We start from the raw sequence: 23,720 nt of genomic DNA on the forward strand, positions 1-23,720 counted from the left end.
ACATGATGATAAAATATGGAGCATTTTAATTAAAAAAATCAAATATATGATCTTAAGAATTCCATTGTGAAATTACCTAAAAAAGTTATAGGATCCCAAAATACATTATCATTTCTTAGATGTAGACTATCTAAAAACATTTGTTTCATCCCTTTGGTACTCTATCACATCATTTTAATAAGACTAACAGTACCGATCAATTCTTAAATTTTTTTGTTTTTTTATAAGAGTTGATCAGTCCTATCACGTTAGTAAGATGATATAGTAAATGAATAAAAGTGTAATTTTTAATATTACTCTTCTTAAAAAATGTGTCGGGAGACTCAGAATTTAATGACAGATATCTTAATACGAGATGTCGCAAGTAACCGTAGAAAAAGAAAAAAAAAAAGGTAACAGTAGTAAAAAGATTAACTCCAAACATAGTTCATTTAAAAATATAAATATTTCACCTTTTTTTTTTTTTTTTTAAATTCGAATACACCGTAGAATTCCTTTAAAATTTGGAAGGATTTTGCCATTTTTTGCTTTAAGAGACTTTAACTCATTATCTTAGATATTCCTTTCAAGTGTGTTGAAATAATATAAAATTGATAAAATTCATTTTCTCCTACTTAATTTAAAAGAAAACGACAGCCCAAAAATCCGGACGGGAAAGCTCTTTTGGGTCGCCAACAATCAGTGTTGGCCTTAAATGTTTCCCATCCCAATTTGGACCTTTGAGCAGCCCAACAACCCGTGGGTCTGGCACGGGCGATGGCCCAGAGTCCAGACCCGAAGAAGGTGGGGGTCCGAACATACAGAGCACGGTGAGGTGACACACGACAAACTGAGCTCACCCATCCTGAAACCGCATTTCAAATGTTTCTTCTCCCTCTACACAGGCACGGTTCATGATCTTATTCCCAAATTAGGGTTTTATTCTGCAATGGTGGCAGTGATGATGGCCACGAACACGAGGGAAAAGCTCGCGAGTTTGATAAACTCGGTCGAGTCGGCCTCGGATATACCGTCTAAGCTCGAACCCTTGCGCCAATTGAAGCAAGATTTGCCCCAACAGGACCACGTCTTGCTCTCGGAGTTCCTGCCTCTCTTTTTCGAGCTCAAGTCCGACCGGTTCAGTCCGGTTCGTAAGCATGTTGCAGAGTAACGCTCCGTTGAAAACCCTAGTTACACTTTTCCCGCTACATTTGATTTGTTTTTATTTTTCCTTGTAAAATCGTTTATTTTTGGTGATAACAATATCACATGGAAGACTAAATATAATTTCACGGTTTTAGTGTTTTCGTAGCTGGTGTGTTTCTGGTTTATACATGTGATGAATGCTGTGCTAAAGTTTTATCTGGTTTTGTTTGCTTAAAAATGTAGGATTATTGGTGAAATTGGACTTAAGCATGTGGAATTCTTACCTGAAATTGTGCCTGAGTTGATTGCTGTTTTGAGTGACGGTACACCGGCTGTTGCACGACAAGCCATCGCTAGTGGGATCGAATTGTTTCGTTCTACTCTTGAAAAAGTCACAATTCAGGTTCTTAATCTGTATTCAAGGTCTTTGAATTCATTTACATTGTGTTTGTTGCTTGTCGAGGATTATTAATACCCGTGCCGCTGAACTTGTATGCCTTTTCTTCTAGTTTAGTTTTTACTGTACATTTTTCACTCTCTTTGATCATAGATTTGAAAGAAATTCAATTCGAATTATAAATTTTCTTGGAAATTCTTCTATTTCTACCAGCAGCCGATGAGGATTGCCTTTTTCACAGCTTATCTAACTTGTCTTTGGTTGGTGGACTTAAAATGTCTCCTGGTCTACCAACATTTCTAAAAAGTAGTAATCGTTTAACATGGGTACTTTCAATATAGTGATATGATGAATTATAACATTGCCCATGGCTGGTTCCATCTGCCGTGGAATGTTATAATTCCCACTAATGATGTTTTTCATCATCTCTACGCACATATTTTTTCAGCCTCTCTCTCTTTCTTTTCTTTTTTAATCTTGATTTAGATTACTATTGCACATGGCTGACCATCCTGTATGACCTTACTATATGCAAAAATGATAAAGTCGTAACAATGGTTGGACATGGTGTATCCTACAGTATACATTTTTCTGCAACAACCTTGTCACTACTTACATGCTTGCATTTGTGATCATCAGGGTCTATATGCAAGTGAGTTGGACAGTGCCCTTGAGTCATCATGGGCGTGGATGTTGAAATTCAAGGACAAAATATACTCAATAGCTTTTCAGGTAAACAATGATCTTATGATAACATGGAACTCAATATTGTGCATGTTCTGATTCATAATAATGGCATGTTCGCTAGACGGGAAGTGGTGGGACAAGGTTACTGGCACTGAAGTTTGTTGAAGCAGTCATTCTTCTTTACACACCCGATCCTAATGGCTCTTTAGAGCCCCCTCCTTATGAAGGTAATAAGATTTTACTTTACATTTCAGGCTCAGTGAGCTTGAAAGTCAAGGATATGTAATTTAAATATGTGGATGCATTACAACTCAGACAACTTGTATTTGCTTATACAGCACACTGACCTGCTTTGTAGGAAAGTGTGTGCAATTTAATATATCTTGGATACGTGTGGGTCACCCTTTGCTTAATGTTGGAGATTTGTCAATTGAGGCCACTCAGAGTTTGGGTCTATTGCTTGATCAACTCAGGTTCCCGACAGTGAAATCTCTTAGTAATGCAGAAACCATTGTGCTCATTAACAGGTAATTTGGCCTTTCTCTATCATATGCTTATTCAAATTTTCTGCAAGAATTTTGCTATTTCAGGCAATCTGTTACTTCAGACGAATGGATTTATTAATGCCAAAAGGGTTAAGTATATTATAGGAAAAGGATGAATGGACTTGTACTGAATTATGTTGCAATAGTGTTCTCTCTTGATCAAGTTTCCTCTATGCGTTAATCTCCTCTCCCTCCAGAAAAACACAAAAGAAAAAGGAATAAAAAATAAATAGATACTCTCCAGCCATTATGAGTGTTTGAGCTTCTATTTTTATTTCACCCAAAATGCATACCTAATATAAAAAATTTAAAGACATAAAATTTCCCTTTCCCCTTTTACAACTCACTCTAAAATGTTGTTCTTAATGGAAAGTTGAAAAAAAAAAACCCAGTAATATGAGGGTAAATTTAAAAATGGGTTTTCATGATATTTAATGATTCCCCTTTAAAAGGGTATATCTTTTGCAGAAGACACTAGTTATGGGAAAGGAGTAGATTTTTCCCTAGGGCCTTTTCTATTCATTGACCTCCCTTAGTTACCAGGCTTTGTTTGGAAAAAGAATTATTGATGGTAGACTTGGTTCTTGACAATTGCTGAAAAACATGATTTTTTCATGTCAGGCTCATTTAAAAAAGCGTGGTGTATTTGGAAATTCTTCTTAGTCTATACTTTTGTTTCACTTAATTGCTAGTATCTGTTTATGCTATTTGTTAGGTTCTGGTACTGCAGTTTGGCTTTATCTTTTGTTATATTCTACATGTTTTTTTACCAGTTTCTCGGCAATTGCAAAACAAAGGCCTGCATTCTATGGACGGATTCTGCCAGTTTTACTTGGTTTGGAACCCTCGAGCTCTGTGATCAATGGAATGCATGTTTCTGCGGCACATCATGCTTTGAAAAATGCCTTCCTCACCTGCTTGAAATGTACACACCCGGGTGCTGCTCCGGTATTTCTTTTATACTGAACACATATTTAGTGTTCTTAAGCGAGTACCTTACTATTTGGAAAAATTTAGAAACTGTTGCCACTTCTCAAACGTTGAAAACTTTGTCAAATGTTAGTTATCCAAACGGATTTTCAGATGCGGCCCCCACCACTAACACCTAAAAAAAAAAATCTCTTTTCAAAAAAAAAAAAAAAAAAAAAAAAAACTTTTCACAAAACACTTCTAAAAAAATTAACTAAACACATGCTCATTTTTTCAGGTGTAGATTTTCCTTGTTACATTAAAAAACATTAAATTTTTTAAAAAAGTGGTGGCTGGTGCAGTGGCGGCCACTGTGGGGCTATCATATCTGTCTTGCATCCCCCATGGTCGCTGCCAGATCCATCTTCTGGCCCCATGGTGGCCCCTAGATCACCACTGCAGTGGCTGCCGTATCATCAATGTGGCGGCTGTGGCTAGGTGGCCATCACCGTGGAAACTCCTGTTTTTTTTTTTTGTTTTTTCCTTAGTTTATTTTGTGAAAACAATGCTTAGGTTTTTGTTTTTCAGAAACACTAAAATTTTCCAAAATACAACATTTTTTTCAAATGTGTCCCCTACCAAATCCATTCTCGATTTTACTTTTTTCAAAACCCAAAACACTTCTCAAAAACTTTACAAAACCAACCATTTTCTTTCCCCCTCGTCTCTTTATCTGGATTTATGACTAACATGTTGTGGTTGGACTATATTTCAAGTATGCAAGTTTTGAATCAAATAAGCTATTAACGTTTGCCCCGTGTTTGTGGAGCCATATATGTAGATATTCCAAAATTTTCTATTGGATGGTACTGTTGGCAGGTCTCTGCTAACTTTGACAGGCACTTGACATTGATACCTTGAGGCTTGCATATAGAGACAAGGAGAGGCAGATATAGGGTTACTATATTCTGCCCTAAGGCTGCCTGACGCATGCATTTAACTCATACGACAGGATAAAATATTATTATGTTAATGCTTGTAAATAGTTTTTACTTTTCTTACTATTTTCTTTTCATCTTTGACTGGGTGTTAAAATCTCAGATATATAATTTGTATTGAGCATTACTTATGTCACTTCCCCTTGGTTAATTTCTGTGTTATTGTTATCTATTGGACTATCATACTCTGGGCTTGTCATGTGTTTGAAAATTGCAATTTCTATCTTGAATTTTTGTTTTGTCACACAGAAGTGATAAATAAGGGATTTTTTGGTTTCTGCAGTGGCGGGATCGTTTGGTTGGTGCCTTGGGGGAGATTAAACCCATAGGGTTGGCGGAACAGGCTCTTCAACAAGGTTGCAAGTCTAATGGAAGTCTAGGCGAAGGGAAAGAAGATTCACCAGTTATTATGGTACCTGTCAACTTTGCTTCCCATTCTATTCATAGGCATGTAAAGAGAGATTCAAATACCCCAGGATATACTTGACAATGGCTAAAATATTTTACAGGAAGAGAAACCCACAATTAAAGCATGTGATGCTGTGGACAGTAATTTGGGGAGAAAAAGATCTGGATCACCGGACGGCAGTGATCTGGCTGAAGATGAAGATGTGGCAGAAAAACGAGCAAGACCATCACCTAGTGTCTCAGAGGAATCGACTAGAGAGTTGGATAAGAAAATCACAACACCTCAGGATGACATTCCTTCAACTCGTCCAAACATTTCCAGAGGAGATGGTGATTCTGGGCCTGTGCAGCAGCTTGTTGCTATGTTTGGTGCATTGGTTGCTCAAGGTGAAAAAGCTGTTGGCTCTTTGGAGATTCTTATCTCAAGTATCTCTGCTGACTTGCTAGCTGAGGTAGTGATGGCTAATATGCGTTACCTGCCTCCCAATCGTTTCAAAGCTGAAGAAGATGAAGATTCGCTGCTGAACATGACTATTTATGGCAGTGATACTCAAGCTAAATATCCTCCATCGTTTATAGCAAATGTTCTGTCACTTTCTAGTACTTTCCCACCAATAGCCTCATTGTTAGATGCTCAACAGTCTGCATCCAGCGATATAGTGGTATGGTTTTCTCTTTTAATTCTGATTCTGAGAGCTCCTTTTTTTTTGGGGGTGGGGGGGCGCTCCAATTGTTTATTTTCTGATCCTCTAGTGATTTGTAATTGTATTTATTTAACTCTCTTTTTGAGTTAAATTTTATTTGTCTTTTAGTTTTGCTATTCTAAGATTGTTCATATTAATGCAATTGTAGAAACCTCATGACGAGGAAGAACTTGTGGCTGTAGCTGATACAGATCTTGAATGTGCTGGTATGGACCATGGATCTGATAATGCAATTTCGCCCACTGGTTTACTAGCTTCTTCTGATGTTGTTTCATCTGGAATGGAGAAAGGCTGCTTTCCTATTCCATCTGATATCCATGATGTGGAGAATCTAGAGAGTGAGATACCTGGCCTGGATTCTTCTGCGCATACTGATGGATTGTCAGAGACTTTGGTTGCTTCCTCTTTGGCCTCTACTGATTTAGAAGAAGCCAGTCAAGAGCAAGTTACAAGTTTGGGTCAGTCACCAGTGAATTTACTTCCATCAATGTCTACGGACAAGTCTGAGGAGCTTAGCCCAAAAGCAGCTGTTACAGATGTCACTAGCCTGGTCTCGTCAACAGCAACTTCTGTTGGGTTGTCTTCTCATTTTGTCTTGCCCAAGATGGCAGCACCTGTTGTTTACCTTGATGATGAACAGAAGGATCATTTGCAGAAATTGGCTTTTATGCGTATTGTTGAGGCATATAAGCAAGTAGCAGTTGCTGGAGGTGCACAAATCCGCTTTTCACTTCTTGCAAATTTAGGGGTTGAGGTAAAAGTTCTAGCTTTTCAAAGATGTTTATTATCATTTGTACTGCTTGTAACAGAAAGGGCTGCCATTATATATATACATATAAAGTAAGTTTTATGATGTAAAATAGTTGTATGGCCTTATACCCTGCTGTCAGTATGCACTCAACATTTCTTTATAGTTTGTTTATCAATTTGATTTTATTGCAGTTTCCCTCAGAGTTGGATCCCTGGAAACTGTTACAGACGCATATATTGGAAGATTATATGGGTCATGAGGTAAGCGAGCTTTCCAGCTTTTGTTTACTAGTTAGATACTGGCCTAGCTTTGCTTAGTTTCTTAAACTGGTTTATAGCTTCTTACATCATGAGTCTGGAGCTGAGACCTTAAACAACCTTGCACACATTCATATGTGCGTACTTGCTGGGAACTTTAAAATAGCTATTTGTTTTTGAAAAGCAGACAAATCATACTACTGGACACACCTGTATGCATGCAGCTTAAACCTAGCTATGAGTTGTAGATTTTCTATGTACTATTTTGTTTCATTGAAGTCATTCAATCCAAGGAAGAAAACACTAATGAACTTGGTGGCCATCACCATGTCCTGTCTGTTTGTGCTTGTGTTGAAATTTGTTAGATGATGAAAGGTTCACTGTGATACTTTTTGCTTACTGCATTCATCTAACGCATCAACTGACAGTAATTACTGGATGTCTTCAGGGGCACGAGTTGACATTGCGTGTCCTCTACAGGTTATATGGCGAGCAAGTAGAGGACCGCGACTTCTTTTCTTCTACAAATGCAGCTTCTGAATATGAAAAATTCCTTCTTACTGTGGTGTGTGTCCATTTGCCATATTTAATTCACTTGTCCTTTTGCAAGGCAAAAGCTGAGTAATTTTTTTCTTGTGCAGGCGGAAACACTTAGAGATTCTTTCCCACCTTCAGACAAATCATTAAGTAGATTGCTTGATGAAGCTCCTGATCTGCCAAAGTCGGTTTTAAAATTATTAGAGTCCATGTGTTCTCCTGGAAACTGTGACAAAGCTGATGAGTTACAAAGTGGGGATCGGGTTACCCAAGGTCTCAGTGCCGTGTGGAGATTGATTATGCTGAGGCCTCTCATTCGAGATGTGTGCTTGAAAATTGCTTTACAGGTATGCTTCTCTTAACCATGAATTTCATCATATCTGTTTGTGTTGTGTCCTTGAAGCATAGCATCTAATTCTAGTTATATTCTTCTTTTGTTATGTTTTTTCATTGAGAATTGCATGTTTTCTTCTCATATATATTAACCATAACTCCAGCCACCCTAGGTAAATAAACAAAGAAGGTTGGTAACGAACTCAACTTGTTGATATTTTTCTTCTTTGGTCATGGTTCACACTTTCCCAATATGATATTATAATCTGACAACTTGCGAATTCAAATTTTTGGGTGTTGTAATTCTATGACATTCATTCATTTAACCTGTTCATTTATTATTCATTTACCGCCTCTGCTTTCTTTTTTTTTTTCTTTATGTCATTAGAAGCGCATGCTTAATTGTGGAAAAGAACTGAAGTTTTCTCTTTCGTGTCTCTTAACTGACTTTTTGATTGCTCTTTTACCTCTGGAAGAGTGCAGTCCATCACTTGGAGGAAGTGCGTATGAAGGCAATACGTCTGGTAATTAAGGCATAACTTCCTATTAAAGCAACAAGTCTGTTTTTTAATAAATCTGTCTTACATTTCTGGGTGTATTCCTTTTACAGGTGGCAAACAAGCTGTACCCTTTATCATCCATTGCTAAACAAATTGAGGATTTTGCAAAGGAAATGTTGCTCTCTATAATAAGTGATGATGCAACAGAAAGAACAGATAGTGAAGGCCCAGTCACTGAATCACAGAAGGTATGTTTTTTAATTTGCTGACGTGTAGTCTTACATTAGGCAAATCCAATTTTACATATTTTTGTTTTGGGTTTTAACTGCATAGCTGTAACTTAAATACAACTTTTACAGTTTTCTGATCTGGAAAAACATGTCGATGAACATGTGTCAGTGAGTGCCAACAGTAAAGACATTTCCTCTGATACTCTTCAATCGGGCATGTGTCAAACTGTGTCCTCCCATTCAGTCTCCGAGGTCCAGCGGCACATGTCACTGTATTTTGCGTTGTGTACCAAGGTGTTATTTTATTTTAATTTAGATTCTTCTTTACTTCTAGTTTTCAATCATTTACCCTTTTGTCAATCTCTAATTAAATTAATATTTTTAATTGTGTAATGTAATTGACAGAAGCACTCCCTTTTTCGCCAAATATTTGCTAGCTATATGAGCATGTCAAAGACAGTTAAGCAGGTCTGATTTTTTTTTTTTTTTTTTTTTGGGGTGGGGTTGGGGGTGGGTGGTCAATTCTTGTCATTCCTGCTATGATTTCTTGCTCCTTATTAGTTGTGTGGTGTAGACGGTTCATCGCCAGATCCCAGTACTAGTCCGTACTATGGGCTCTTCATCAGATCTTCTTGAAATCATTTCAGATCCTCCAAGTGGAAGCAAGAACCTACTAATGCAGGTTCTGCCGATTAACTGTATAACCTGCCCATCGCCATGCAAAAGATAAATGTGACAACACCCTTTCTTTTTTCTTCTTTTTGCATCAGGTTTTGCATACACTGACAGATGGGACGGTTCCCTCTTCAGAATTATTATTTACCGTTAGGAAGTTATATGATTCCAAAGTAAAGGTATATCATATTGTTTTCTCAACTCTGGAAAAGAAATGAAGCAACTAGCTAATATGTGTTTGCTTGTGGTTGATTACAGGATTTAGAGATTCTTATTCCGATATTACCATTCCTATCAAAGGACGAGGTTCTTTCCTTTAATTTTTTTCTTTATATAATTGTGTGATCTGCTGATAGAAGTAATCAAATGGCTGCTGCTGTTCTCTTTCACGCTGATTGAATTTTCTCTTTTTATCTTAATAAATCCTGCGTATTTATCTTCTTTTAGCTTATGCCAAGCATATACTGGATTTCTGTTCTTTCAGTTTTCCTTAACTTTCTTATATTTTACTTTTCATTATGTATTCTGAATATTGATTTTAAATATTTAGGTTGGATTTTAATTTGTTTTGCTGCAAATAATGCCATTAGCTTCTTTTGTTAGGTTAAGCTGATTTTTCCCCATGTTGTGAATCTTCCACCAGATAAGTTCCAAGCAGCACTTGCTCGCATATTACAGGTATATATATATTTTCTTCATTCTTCTTAGTTGCATTGGTGCTCTCTGGGTATTTAAAGTGCTATGCCTTTTCTAATTGTCATATCCTACAAGGCTCTTATAGATAATATGCATATAGATCATACCATGGCCTTACAATTGTCTATGACATTTGTGATAGAAAAACGTAATTTGTGAGCTGCAAATTAGCTTATTGATCTTTCCCATCTCCTATATCCTATTGCTTGCACTTTACTGAACCTAAGAGCATTCGCATCTGGTTCTTCAAACCCACTTTTTCTTCAAATTTTGAAGATCCACGCCCTGAAATGCCTCCTCATTTTGGACAAAATGCTACAGTGATCCTAAATATAACTGTAGCTTCTTTATCTCTTTTTTTATTCAATTCTCTCTTTAAGCTAATGAAAAACTCTCTCTCTCTCTCTCTCTCACGCACAAACTCTCCCTTCAGCTCTCTCTCTCTCTCTCCCTCTCCAAATCAAGAGATTTATGGTTGTGTCCCGGATCTGCTAGGGCGTGCAGGGTGAGTGGAGGAGTCTGTTTGGGGGGCATTTCTTGGAGCATGTAATGCATGTAAAGCACATAAGCTTACAAATTTGGGCAAATTGGCAGCTGGAAAGGTATTAGATCTGAGGCCAAATATGGTGGGGACTTACGTGATGCTGTCAAATATATATGCAGCTGAAGGTTAGTGGGGGAAATTTGCAGATATCAGGAAGTTGATGAGAGGGCTGGATCGAAGTAAAAGACCAGGTTTATAGATTTGTTGTTGGAGATAAGATGGGTTCTCACATTAAAAAAAAAATAATAATAAAAAAGGATTAAAAATGAATGAAAATGAATATTTTACTGAAGTAGAGAAAAAAAAGAAAAAAAGAAAAAAAAGAAGAATGTCATGTAGAGTGTTTTTCAAAAGTGATTCTATAAAATCGAAAAAGTGGGGCTACTCTTCAAAATTTTCTTTGCTGGGCTTTTTTTGAAGAACCGGATGTGAATGCCCCAAGACTTTCAATCATATCAGTAACTTTGCTGGGTTTTTTTTGTCTGGGTACTCAAAATCATCAGAGCTTCTCTTAACCCATTCACTATGCTATATTTGTTTGTTATCAGTTTACCATTTAAATTTTCGTGGAATTATAAGCTATCAGAAAGAGGTGGTCATGAAATTTCTGTAGTACATATTTTGGATCACAGAATGCTTGATGTCTTGTTTTTCTTATTTTGTTTACCTTACCTTCTTTGAAGAATTATTCATCCAGTTCAAAATGCATGGAAGAAATGTTTTTACTTCAGATGAACTGTTTAGTGATTTCATATCTAAAAGAAGCTGATACACATACTTAGCTTTGAAATGCATATCCTACTATATTCCGATCCTTATAAATTGTTTGATCATTTATTGAATGGATATGTATAATCTAACTAAAATCATAAACAGGGATCATCTCATTCTGGTCCAGTGCTCACTCCAGCTGAAGTGTTAATTGCTATCCATGCGATTGATACCGACAGAGATGGAATTCCCTTGAAGAAGGCATGCCTTTTTTGTTTTGACCCTCTTTTGAAATCGTACCAAAAGGCACCAGTCCTTGACTGTGTAATGTTATTTTTCTGAGCAGGTCACGGACGCATGCAATGCTTGTTTTGAGCAGAGGCAAATATTCACCCAACAAGTGCTTGCAAAGGTTTTGAATCAGTTGGTGTGTACCATTAAGAACTCCCAACTTTTTATCACCTAAATTCCAATTATGTCATTATGTCTATCGGAGCTCACAGACGACCAAGGTTTTCCTTTGTAGGTTGAGCAGATTCCTCTTCCTTTATTGTTCATGCGGACAGTGCTACAAGCCATAGGTGCTTTCCCAGCGCTGGTGAGAAATTAAGCAGCATGTTCTCCTTTTCTATTCTAAAGAAGAGCCATATTATTATTTGTGTGTTTAGGCCTTTTTGTGGATTCATGGTATATCCTGATGTGTTCATAGGTATTTATTTTTGTTACATTTATAATTATATACTGTACTAATGCATGAGTTAAAAACTTAGAATGCTTAGAAGTCATTTCAAGCTCATATTTGTCAAGTCCACTCATTAGTTGCTACAGTCAACTGATTGAATTGGCCATTATCCCGGTATGAGAAAAAAAGGGGAAAGAATTTTCTGCATTTTCTTCAAAGTTTATACCTTTGCTTAACATGTTCATGACTTTTAGTTTATTCAATGACTTAAAAATGATGTAGGTGGGTTTTATAATGGAGATCCTGTCTCGTCTTGTGAGCAAGGAGGTGACTATTTTTTCATTGTAAGCTGATTGGTAGTCATTTAGTACTTCATTCTTACTTGATCTCCTATTTACTGAGGCGTTGCAGATTTGGAAATACCCAAAGTTGTGGGTAGGATTCATGAAGTGTGCACTCCTGACAAAGCCTCAGTCATTCAGCGTGTTGCTTAAGGTCTGGCTCTTCTGGTTCTATTTGTCGTTGATAATTTTTCCTATAATGTTTTATCATGTTGGATGTGCTTGCTGCAGAAATTATTGCAGTATTATAGGCTCTTTTAACCGTATCACTTTTCCTGTTCTGCTCAGTCCCCCCATCATGTCACAGTTACTGATCACATGTCAATTCTGTTTCTCTTTTTATTAATTTTTCATTATACTTTCAATCCTTGGTATTGAAGATAAAAGATAAATAAAAAGTTACCCAGTGTTTATCTGCTTTATTAAGAAAATTCATTAAAGGGTGCCATGAAGGAAAGTGAACTCAGATGCAATCAAACTTCTAAGATTCAGGGCAGTATGAATTCTGTGTAATGTTAACAAATCATATACAAGAGCCAAGAATGAAGGGAAAAAAGAAAAAGAAAAAAGAAGAAGATTTGTTTGGACAATGGTACTAGGTTGAGTTCAGTAGAGGGAAGTGATTGCCAATCCGGAACCTTTCCAAACCTGTCATGGTTTGGGATAATGTTGTGGGCTTTAGAAGTTCTAAAGATTTGTTCTTTCTTTGCTTTGATCATGTGTTTTGTCTTTCAGCTACCTCCAGCACAGCTAGAAAATGCATTGACTAGAACTGGAGCACTAAAAGCACCTTTGATTGCTCATGCTAGCCAACCCAACATCCGATCTTCACTTCCAAGGTTCATAAGAAAATTTCATTTCCTTTTAGCTTCCTGTTATTTTGCACAAAAAGTGTTTTGCGTTTTTCAATAAATTGAGCCAAGGAGAAGTTGGGGAAAAATGCCATCTTACTCCTGATTTACTTTGGATGTATGTGTTTCAGATCTGTCTTGGTGGTTCTGGGAATTGCACCAGATTCACAAACTTCAAGTCAGGCACAAACAACGGGAGTTGCCCCAGATTCTCAGAATTCAAGCCAGCCGCAAACAAGTGAAGCTCAGACTGGACATACAAGCAACTCAGATAATGTGGTGACAGAGAAATCTAAAGAATCATCTGGGGCCACCTGACTTCACAAGAAGCTAATTTTAAGAGTCTGATTCCGCATTTCAATTTTGACATTGCTTACCTTACCGGATGTGTCCCTAACTTAGCCAATTGGGTCACCCCGAGCTCCCATAGCCACGGCCTCTACGCTCAAATCTCACTCTAAATTAGTGGAGCACGAAGACGAGACTTATGTATGTTGTATTACTACACTGTCAGCAACACAACCCCGGAGTGCCTTGTACAAAGAAATTGCAGAATTTAGGAGGCATGTTCAACATTGTACGATGCGATGAAATTTTGTAAATGAAAATACATGTGGTTCTTTTCTTTTTAGATTTTAGACACCTCTTCTAGTTTTTTGTACGAAGGCTTTGCCTTTTTTTCTTTAATAAATTATTATTCATTAAAAAAAATATATAGTTTTATTATTTTTGTACTTGCACTGTTAAAATGGATCTACTGCTGTACAGGAAAGCTCTAGTTTTGGGGGATGAGCCCAACTGGGGCAAATTGCTGTGTATGTATTTTTATGAAGCCTTCGGTCAACTTGATTCGTAGCATATTAGGAATGCTATTTTTTTACGTCCATTTCACATTAGTTGATGTTTCAGGTGGCTTTTTCACATTATGTATTTTAAGTAGCATTTCATGTTAACCACTTAAAATATGATACATCAGCTAATATGAAATGAGTGTAAAGCGTAGCATTATTTTGGCATAGTAAGAGCAAAATTTTAAGTTTGACTGCTAAGCCTGCCCAAAATTATGAACCTATAAAAAAAAATGATCCCAGTAGAATGTTCATAGGCAGTTCCATTGCCCCCTTGGGTATATTTTAAGGTTTTAAAGAGAAATAATGTCTGAGCCTACTCACTGTATGGCTATCACATGTACATCCATCAACGAAAATACTCAAATGTGGGAGATTACCCAGATTGGTTATATTGCAAAAGATAAAAGCTCACTACTTCAACTCATTTACATATCAAAAGCAACAAATTGTTACTTGGACAATGACAGCTGAACCTAAACAAATTTGAAACCTTACAAATTCATTTGAGATCGTGTGTTAATACACAATGAGAAGTCAACTCAAATCTTTGATAAACCTGCTGTCCGGATATTTCTCTGATAGTATAAACCATAATTGTTGCAGGTTATCCCAAAAGTCTTGAATTCAATGGTTCACAGCTGCCCAATCAATGACAATATACAAGAACTGATAATATCAAGTTGAAATGTTCTTCTACAAAATACCTGTGCTTGGGTCCCAGAAATATCATGCTTGTCCATGTGACCTAACTAATCTCACACTGTCAATCAAGAAACAGGAACCCCATGCATTTGAAACCATTCTGGCATGAGAAACCGCTCGTAAAGTACAGGCCGAACATCTTTTTGCAGGGAGAGGTGCTTGAGGAGTGGAAGCAGGACTTCCAAAAGCTATACATGCCATATGAAAAAAACAAAAAACCAAATGAGGATGTGTAGTCCGCACTTATGATGCACTCATTCAATTCTTCCTATGAATTAATGAAACCTAAGTTACCTGGTCATCATATGGCTGTCCAGCGGTGAATGGAATGCATGGTACTCCATTCAGCGGTTGCAGCAGAAAACTAAATGGGTTGTTATCAACAATGACAATGCGACAGAGATCTTTTGATAAACATGACAGATCCTTCACATGTTCTCGATATTCAGTGTCAATACACAAATGTCAAAGATATTGTCAATGTCAAACTTGGTAATCAATGTCCAAAAGTTTTAGTCTCTGCCATTAAATGTAGTACAGTGTATCCAATTACGTCAAATATTGAGCTGGACATTTGTAATTCAACAGGGTCAAAATGCTTGAATTGTATGTAAGCACTCTACTTTTCAGCCTGGCACTTTTTTCACCTAGTAGACAAGTTTCAAGAGAACCAACTATAAAAGCAATCCTTATTTATGCATCTTCAACTATCTATACATATAATCCTGTGTATGTTTTTAAGTATACCGCTCTGTGAGTTGTTTTCGACCCTTAATACTTGAGACCAGGATTATATATGCATGCAATCATGTTTTTAAGTTACTACTTCAAGAAATACCTACTTATGCATCCTGAGTATTGCAGCGGGACACTTCGGTACACCTGGATCAACCAACTCTAGATACCATATGTAGCTATCTTCAATAAGGTCCGACTATAGCACTCAACAACTCAGCCTTGCCCATACAATTTTCTCAAACAGTATCAACAGACATAGGTCAATGCATCTCACCATCAACCAAGATTATTTACTGCATTGCACTATGCCTATCCACACTCAAAGAGGTTTCCAAAATAGATCAATCCCTGCATGGTTGCATTTGCTTGTCCTAAACCCTCAGATTACAAAATGCTCTCCTAGAAACAAAATACATGCAACTTTGGTGAGAGGGTAATAGTTATTGACAAGAGTACTTACGTGCTAACTGTTGAAGGCCGATAAAGGCGAAGGAAAAATCGGTTCTCTGCATCTATTTTGTCAACAAGTGGTCTAGCATAACCTGTATGGTGCCAAAAGACGTTAAAAGAAAAGAAAAAACAAACAGAGGAAAAGATTCAAAATGAAGATGGTGAAGCGACATCAAACCTTCAAGACCAGCAGTGAATAGAACAAGGTCTGCAAACTCGCTAATCTGTTCTAAGAACTCTTGCAAACCGGGACGTTCAAACACCGTCACGTAATTGATCTTTTCCTTTCCTTCAGAATCCTTCAACCCAGAGATATCATATCAGCATTGCAGTTACGAGAAAAACAAACCGAGATAACAGGTTCAGAGAGAGGGGCACCTTGTCCGCAGATACGCATTGCATCTCGAACCACTTCAATCCAGCTTCTACTGCTTGATTACGAACAATGGCAGGCAAGCTAGAAGTTTCGTATGCACATACTAGAGTCTCATCCAAATCAAGAACTACCTACATTCCAAAGTCCATGTCGTGAGCCCACTATTCCAACATTACACAACAAAATCAAATTACAAAATTCAAAAGGCTCACATTTTCTTCACTATGCTATAACAACCATAATTAAATTTACAACAATTGCAGAAGCCCAACATACAAAGCTCATAAACCCACAGAAACACTTCACAGACCAACCCACAAGCTCTAAATTATCAAGCACACTGCCTATAGCCAAGACACTAAGACTATGCTCTCTACAATCTAAATCTAGAAGCATTCAAAGACAAAATCAGTATAAAATAAGAAAATAAAGCTTATGGACTAAAAGTTCATACAAATTGACAAAGAAGTCGTGTAATTTACTTTCACAATCCTCCAATCAAAAAGCTAGGAGTGTAGTGTAATGATCCGATTCACAAATAACCCGGACAAATCAATCTCATCCACCTACACTCATAAACAAAAGGAAAAACAAACAAAATAAATAGATACCGTCAGCTTTTCGACGCGGTGATCGTCTTCGTGGCCGCTATCTTCACCCGCGCAGCTGTCGACGCAAACATGCGGAGAAGAATTGGAGTCGTGGAGAGAGAGCTCCACAGAGGGTAAGGGCTTGAAGGAGGGAGAAGAAGAGGAAAAGGAAGCGAGAAGAGAAGGGAGAGGGAGTGTGGCAAGGCCGATGTGGGAAAGCGCGAACTGGGCCCCCCTCGCGATCTGCACGATTATTTGCACCACAAACGCCACCCAGTCCATCAGCGACCGCCACACCTGCACTGGCCGCCATGCGCACACCTCCGCCGCCGGGCCCATCTCCGCCATAGCCTCCCACACAGAGACGCAGAGAGACTGTGACGAACTTTCTTTTGCTTGTCCTTTCGAAAAAAAAGATGCTTCGAGTGTGAGTTCCGACAAGAGCAGAGGGCGATCTGGTGCTCCTATGAAAGCGTGGATTCCCGGCAACTGAAAACGTGGCTCATAACTACTGGTTATTTGCTTGCGTGATTATTTTGTATTGTTGCAAACGTTTTCTCCTTTTTTTTTTTAAGCCGTGTATTGTTGCAACGTTGAGCCAATTATGGTTAATTTCCTCCTTTTTTTTTTTTTTTTTTTTTTTCAAAATTAATGACGTTAATTTACCTGATCTACAATTAATCTTACGTGGTATCAAAATTTTAAATGAACTCAAAAAGGTATGCAAAACAAAAATAAAAACAACAAATTTACTTCCTTTAGTCAAATTTCGTTAAAATACTTGGCAAATTTTGTTAATGTGTCACGTCAGTGCCAATAGGCAATATAATAACCACATGTGTCACTCATAATAAAAAATAAAAAAAAGACATGTTACACATAATTCTCTCAATTATATTTTTTTGCAAATCCAATAAATTGATCACTAGTAGTCTCGTGTAGGTTCTACACAAATTCAATGATGAGTTCATACATTAATTATACGAAAATGGGTAAAATGTGAGATGAATAATGATTTTTATCATTTCTTTAGAAGAATATATAAATATAAAAAATAAAATAAATTAAAAACTTCAAAAATTAATTTCTTTTTAATAATTAAAAAAAAAGAACGGGGTGACCGCCGAGCAGCCACTTTTTTTTAAAAAAATTAATTAATTTTTTAAGTATTTATCTTTAATTTGTTAGTTTTTATATTTTTAAATTTTTATATAATTTTTATAAAAGAGTGACACATGTCGTCATTTTATTGACGTTGGCTTAACACTAACGAAATTTGTAAAATGTTATGACAAGATTTTACTACAAAGAATAAAATTATTTTTTGGGAAAATGTATAACAAATCCATGAGTCAACCCTTCAAAATTTTAATATCCTTAAGTTTTTTTTTTTATCGAAAATTTAGTCTCTAGATCAATTGAAATGACAATAAAATTCTTGCTATTAAAATTTTTTAACAGACGTTAAAGAAATTCAAAACGCATCATTTTATTTCATTAAAATATTAATTTTTTATTAATTTAATTAAAAAAATTAAATCTAAAAAGAAATATATATTAAGGGGTGGCTACCACCCCTGGCCACCACTCAACCCCTATGGGGTGGCCGCGAGCCACCCCAGGGGGAGTTTGGGGTGGAGCCACCCCATGGGTGGTTTGGGGTGGCCTTCAATTGATCCAGAGACTAAATTTTCGAGAAAAACAAAAAACTTAAGGATATTAAAATTTTAAAGGGTTGACTAGGGATTTATTATACATTTTCCCTTATTTTTTTGGCATACCATATGAACTTTTAATTTCATTTTAATACCATAAAGAATTAACTGTATAATCAAGTAAATCAAATAGATTAATTTTTTATTTTTTATTTTTATTAATTTAAACTTTTGAAATAATTAGTATTACGGAGCCCAAAATAGATCAATCAACTCTACTAGTCAAAGAGGTAGCTTGTTTTCGGCCTAAAATAAGAGAAGTAAAAAGGTTTTGGGCCAAAAGAGAATCTAAGCCCAATACATTAACGGGCTGACAAAGCCCATTTACAGAATCTGGTTTAGATAACTCAGCACTCAACGCACAGTGCTTTGTGGGGGAAGAAAACTCCGGCCAGAAGCGCAGGTAAAAAGGAAAAGAAAAATCCAAATAAAACCACGCCGAGCGAGGAAGAAGGAGAAGGAAAAAGAGGAAGAAGAAATCAGAAACGGAAAAAGAAGAAGAGGAGGAAAAGGAATGGGCGTGGATTACTACAAGGTTCTCCAGGTAGACCGGAACGCCAAGGACGATGACCTGAAAAAAGCATATCGAAAGCTCGCCATGAAATGGCACCCGGACAAAAACCCTAATAACAAGAAAGACGCCGAAGCCAAATTCAAGCAAATCTCCGAAGCCTACGATGTGAAAATCCCTTCACTTTTCACTCTCATTTTTTGTTTGGTAAGACAAAAGAATGATTATTAGTGGGTTTGATTGTGTGTGAATAGGTTTTGAGTGATCCGCAAAAGCGAGCAGTGTACGATCAGTACGGGGAGGAGGGGTTGAAGGGGCAGGTGCCACCGCCAGGTGCCGGTGGGTTCCCCAGTGGGCACGAGGGCGGACCGACGTCGTTCCGGTTCTCCACGAGGAGTCCGGACGATATCTTCTCGGAGCTATTCGGGTTCTCGGGCTTCGGGGGGATGGGCGATTTCGGTGGCGGCGGCTCCCGGGCTGGCGCGTCCGGGTTCCCCAGGGGCATGTTCGGCGACGATATATTCGCGTCGTTCAGAGGCGGAGGTGGCGAGGGCTCCGGCAACCCCCTGAGGAAAAGCGCGGCGATAGAGCGCACGTTGCCGTGTAGTTTGGAGGATTTGTACAAAGGGACTACGAAGAAGATGAAGATTTCAAGGGATGTCCCCGATTCCACTGGGTAAGCGTGGGATCCTACATACTTAAATTTTTATAGAGCTTGATTTGGATTAGTTTTTGTACCGGTAGTTATGTTGTCTCACATTGGATCACCTTGCTGCGAATACTAGTGCAGATTTGAAAGGTGGATTTAGATTCGAGATCTATATTTCCAAGTACATGTTATAATCTAAATGAAATGATTGCAAGGATGAGTATAAGGGCCCAAGAGTACCAACCTTTTATAAGAGTCAAAGTATAGCATGTTATTCTTTAGTTAATTGTTCACTCTCGAATCAACAACCTCAAGTAGATACTAAGAGCAGAGATTATATGGTTATGTGATGGTGCATTTCTTAGAATCAATCCAGTTGGTGATCTTAACATGATGCGGGGTGGAAACTGATAAAATAATTATTGGGAAATAAGACAAGGGAAGCCAACTTTAGAAGTGATCTTGGGTTAGCATGTGCATAGATCTGTCGTTTCTTCTGTTTAGTTCCTTTGAGGTTTTGCTGCAACTTTTTATACCTTTTACTTCATAATGCACTTGTAGCATTTAAGTGATAAAATGTGTTCAATGTATTGCACTAGTTATGATGGTAATTTTCTGCTATATGCTAAACTTTTCCCTCCTTAGGCAATTCATCGGGTTTTGTGTCTTATTGGCAAAAGCATTTTGCAATAGTATCATTTATTTGTGAATATTTTTGTTTCTCAAGGACCTTAAAGAATGCTTGATTTCTTTATTAATATTTTACTTTGCATGTACATGTCTCTATGTGTGTGTTGCCTTGTGCATGTTCAATACAATCGATATTTTGTTTTGGTGCCAGCTGACATTGCTAATGATGCCAATAGTTTGAAGTCTAATTGTGTATTTATCATTGTTTAGTAGCCAGTTTTTCTGGGGTAATTTGAATGCACTTTGATTCAGCAGATGACACATTGATTTTTTGTGAGGCTATTCCTGATCATCTCCGTAATTTGCAGTCTCTTTTCTTACGTTTTGAAGCTGTATCATGGTTGAAATTAAACCTGGCTAGATCATAGTTAGTCCATGTTGGAGGCTTGGCCAATATTCTTGGTTGTAGGGACTCTTTGCCCGTGAAATATCTAGGCCTTCCGTTGGGGGCTTTGTTTAAGGCAAAATCTATTTTGGATGGTATGATTAAAAAGATGGAACGGCAATTGTTAGGTTGGAAGCCGCTTTATTTGTCTAAGGGTGGTAGAATGGCTTTGATTAAAAGCAATCTTTCCAATTTCCAGTTGGAGTGGCTAACTGTATCAAGAAAATGCAGCTAGATTTCTTGTGGGGTAGAGTCGGTGACGAGTTTAAATTCCATCTAGTCAATTGGTTTAAGATTTGTACTCCGCTTTTCTTATGGAGGTTTGGTAGTGAGGAACTTGATTCGGTAATCAAGCTCTCCTGGGGAAATGCCTTTGTCATTATGCCACAGAGGAGGCTTTGTGGAGATCTATGGTGAAAGCTAAATAAGAGAGCATATGGGGTGGGTGATGCTCCAATGTGGTGTATGGGTCCTACAGTTTGGGGGTGTGGGAATTTTTTTTGTTTTTTGGGGTTTGCGTGGGGGGATGGTGGGATTTCTCAATATTTATGAGATTTGAGGTGGGAGTTGGGTCTAAAATTTGGTATGGCATGAAGTATGGTGTGAATGGGGGTGTGGGATTTTTTTTTGTTTTTTGGGGGGTGCGCGGGGGGATGGTGGGATTTCTCTATATTTATGAGATTTGAGGTGGGAGTTGGGTCTAAAATTCGGTATGGCATGAAGTATGGTGTGAAGATCAGACCCTAAAGGAAGCTTTCCTAGTGTTGTTTAGTATTTGCCCGTTTTAAGGAGGCCACAGTGGCAGATCATATACTGTTTCGAACTGCACCTGTTAGTGGAATATTACCTTCATCAGATCCATGATTGGGGGATGGAGATGGTCACCTTTTTCTTCAATCTCTTGTAGTCTATCAGGTTGAATTGAGTGGGTGAGGATAGGATCTATTGGCTGCTCCCTTCCAAAAGGCGGACATTCGAGGTTAAATTTTTTTATCATGTGCTTAGCCCCTTGCTTGCCTTTCTTTCCCTTGGAAGAGCATTTGGAGAAATAAGGTGCCTATGAGAGTGGCTTTCTTTGTTTGGACAGCAGTGTTAGGGAGGATCTTGACCTTGGATAATGTAAGAAAAAGGCACGTCATAGTGATGGACTTGTGTTGCATGTGCAAGAAGCGTGGGGAATCCATCGGTCATCTTTTGCTCCATTAGAAAGTTGCTAGAGACTTGTGGGTATCCGTTTTCCATCTTGTTGGGATAGAGTGGATAATGCCTGATTGGGTGATGGAGTTATTAGCTAGTTTGAGAGGTCAATTTATTAGTCACCATAATTTAGAAGCCTGGAGGCTGGCTGCCAATTGGATGATGTGGTGTATCTGGAGAAAACGCAATTCCTAAAGTATTGAAGATTGTGAGAGTGATGGTAGAGTTAAAAGATATATTTTCAAAACACTTTATGGGTGGATGGCTGCTATCAACAATACTCGCTTTTCTAATTTCTAGATTTGTGTTCTTCTTCAGTTCTTCTCCTTAAGTAGGTGTTTCTCTTGTATGCTCTATGTGTACTTGGAGTGCAAGTTGCACTCCTTTGTGCTTTTTAATAAGATTGATTTACTAATTAAAAAAAATTCCACGGAACCTTATCTAAGTTGCTAATATAAATTTGATGTTGCAATATATATTGGAGGATTCCACTGTTTAGGCTTGCCATGATGCTATGTGTCTACTTTGTTTTACATATATGTATTTCAAGTAAAAAGAAGGCTTTTTGTACCCCTAAAACTTCTGAAAACCCCACTGTGATTGAACCTTTCTAACATTAATTGTTAGATAAATTGCCAGTATACAATTATACATGCCAGTGTCAAGCTTGTGTTACAGGAGAGGGTCATTAGACTGAGTATACTATTGTGTTACGGTAGAAAAGACATGTAACATGTAGTTTTTGTTACAGAAGATAAAAATTTTGATGCCATAAGTGACAACATTAAAATTTCATAACAGGCTAAGGGTATTATAGTTTTATTCCAATTTCGTATTTTGTTTCATGTTCTAAATCTATTGACCTGCAGGTGTATGCTGTAGAATAGCATGATTGATAGACTATATTAGTAAAATGGGTTAATGAGATCCCGGTGTGCAGTAAACTTCTTATGGTTGTTTGTACTCGACTGGTTTTGTTTATTTTATTTTGCCGTGCAGGAGATCTAACACAGTGGAGGAAATTCTTACGATTGAGATCAAGCCAGGTTGGAAGAAGGGGACAAAAATCACCTTCCCAGAGAAAGGAAATGAACAGCGAGGAGTCATACCCGCAGACCTCATCTTTATTATTGATGAGAAGCCTCATAGTGTCTTCAAGAGGGATGGCAATGATCTAATCGTCACCCAGAAGATATCTCTTGTGGAAGCCTTGACTGGTTATACGGCACAGCTGACAACCCTTGACGGGCGGAATCTGACAGTTCCCATCAACTCCATCATCAGTCCCACTTACGAAGAAGTTATTAAAGGAGAAGGAATGCCAATCCCCAAGGAACCTTCCAGAAAGGGGAATTTGAGAGTCAAATTTAATATCAAGTTCCCTACCAGGCTTACTTCAGAGCAGAAAACCGGCATCAAGCGATTATTAACATCTCCATAACCACCGGCGATAGCTCTCCCTACCATATTCCAAACTTGTGTAAACTTACATTTGTTTTCCCTGCTGGTTTTCATCCTGGGAAGAAAGTTTATGCTTTTGCTGAACTGAGGATTCCACAAAAACAATTATTTAGGAGTTTAAATTATTTATGATCTTTTCTTTTTCCAATCTTGTTTGAGTGCTAGCTAATGAGTTCACAGAACAAAAGTTCAATAGGCTTGCTCGCTTGAGCTGCCTTTGCGCCTTCTCCCCCTCAGTTTTTTCGTCTCCACTCTCCTCATTGGTTTTGTCAATTACTGCAGATCACATAACCATGAAGATGTCAGAATGAAAATGGATGGATTTCTTGAGCATGCCAATCATTTTGGTGAGATGTAGACTTTCAAAAGCTGCAAATTTGCCACCAATTGTGAGAAAATAATGTCCTCAATTTTGTAAAGGGGAAGACTGCCCATTTATTAAGAAGCAGTCATATGGTACCTTAGGGCCAAGCTATCAACATCCAACATTAATTTGTGAAATGGGCTCGACTTTTGTCAATCAT

General features: G+C 37.7%; 3 protein-coding genes across 4 annotated transcripts; 2 read left to right on the plus strand and 1 right to left on the minus strand.

Moving 5' to 3' along the window:
- Positions 1-833: 833 nt before the first annotated feature.
- On the plus strand, positions 834-13,608 carry LOC132191403 (uncharacterized). 2 transcript variants are annotated; one of them, XM_059606396.1, is made up of 27 exons: positions 834-1,146; positions 1,369-1,528; positions 2,162-2,254; positions 2,331-2,436; positions 2,568-2,736; positions 3,528-3,702; positions 4,945-5,073; positions 5,171-5,731; positions 5,922-6,527; positions 6,716-6,784; positions 7,230-7,346; positions 7,423-7,665; positions 8,128-8,175; positions 8,262-8,399; positions 8,511-8,675; positions 8,787-8,849; positions 8,956-9,063; positions 9,152-9,235; positions 9,315-9,362; positions 9,660-9,734; positions 11,173-11,268; positions 11,354-11,434; positions 11,534-11,605; positions 11,972-12,016; positions 12,101-12,184; positions 12,766-12,869; positions 13,013-13,608. In XM_059606396.1, the coding sequence occupies exons 1-27, from the start codon at positions 929-931 to the stop codon at positions 13,197-13,199; spliced, it is 4,044 nt and encodes a 1,347-aa protein (XP_059462379.1). In that variant the 5' UTR covers positions 834-928; the 3' UTR covers positions 13,200-13,608. The 2 variants fall into 2 exon arrangements, with proteins under 2 accessions (XP_059462379.1, XP_059462380.1); XM_059606397.1 differs by lacking the exons at positions 834-1,146; positions 1,369-1,528; positions 2,162-2,254 and having other exon boundaries at positions 2,365-2,436; positions 2,573-2,736.
- A 470-nt stretch (positions 13,609-14,078) lies between these two features.
- LOC132191972 (uncharacterized) lies at positions 14,079-17,071 on the minus strand. The gene is made up of 6 exons (XM_059607131.1): positions 16,610-17,071; positions 16,001-16,129; positions 15,801-15,921; positions 15,633-15,714; positions 14,729-14,882; positions 14,079-14,622 (listed from the first exon to the last, which is right to left on the minus strand). Exons 1-6 carry the CDS (start codon positions 16,934-16,936, stop codon positions 14,500-14,502), a joined length of 936 nt encoding a protein of 311 aa, XP_059463114.1. The 5' UTR covers positions 16,937-17,071; the 3' UTR covers positions 14,079-14,499.
- Positions 17,072-18,683: 1,612 nt separating this feature from the next.
- LOC132191935 (uncharacterized) lies at positions 18,684-23,344 on the plus strand. The gene is made up of 3 exons (XM_059607071.1): positions 18,684-18,982; positions 19,069-19,490; positions 22,735-23,344. Exons 1-3 carry the CDS (start codon positions 18,818-18,820, stop codon positions 23,174-23,176), a joined length of 1,029 nt encoding a protein of 342 aa, XP_059463054.1. The 5' UTR covers positions 18,684-18,817; the 3' UTR covers positions 23,177-23,344.
- The last annotated feature ends 376 nt before the right edge of the window (positions 23,345-23,720 follow it).

Source organism: Corylus avellana, chromosome ca9 (assembly GCF_901000735.1).
Source record: "Corylus avellana chromosome ca9, CavTom2PMs-1.0".
NCBI lineage: Eukaryota > Viridiplantae > Streptophyta > Magnoliopsida > Fagales > Betulaceae > Corylus > Corylus avellana.

Excerpts from the sequence above, each read along its gene's own strand:
- LOC132191403 (XM_059606396.1), top strand. The coding sequence starts at position 929 with ATGGTGGCAGTGATGATGGCCACGAACACGAGGGAAAAGCTCGCGAGT. Across the intron at positions 9,735-11,172 it reads CACTTGCTCGCATATTACAG|GGATCATCTCATTCTGGTCC; the intron begins GTATATATATAT and ends AATCATAAACAG. Across the intron at positions 12,870-13,012 it reads ATCCGATCTTCACTTCCAAG|ATCTGTCTTGGTGGTTCTGG; the intron begins GTTCATAAGAAA and ends TATGTGTTTCAG.
- LOC132191972 (XM_059607131.1), bottom strand. The coding sequence starts at position 16,936 with ATGGCGGAGATGGGCCCGGCGGCGGAGGTGTGCGCATGGCGGCCAGTG. Across the intron at positions 15,922-16,000 it reads AATGCGTATCTGCGGACAAG|GATTCTGAAGGAAAGGAAAA; the intron begins GTGCCCCTCTCT and ends TCTGGGTTGAAG. Across the intron at positions 15,715-15,800 it reads ATTCACTGCTGGTCTTGAAG|GTTATGCTAGACCACTTGTT; the intron begins GTTTGATGTCGC and ends GGCACCATACAG.
- LOC132191935 (XM_059607071.1), top strand. The coding sequence starts at position 18,818 with ATGGGCGTGGATTACTACAAGGTTCTCCAGGTAGACCGGAACGCCAAG. Across the intron at positions 18,983-19,068 it reads AAATCTCCGAAGCCTACGAT|GTTTTGAGTGATCCGCAAAA; the intron begins GTGAAAATCCCT and ends GTGTGTGAATAG. Across the intron at positions 19,491-22,734 it reads GATGTCCCCGATTCCACTGG|GAGATCTAACACAGTGGAGG; the intron begins GTAAGCGTGGGA and ends TTTGCCGTGCAG.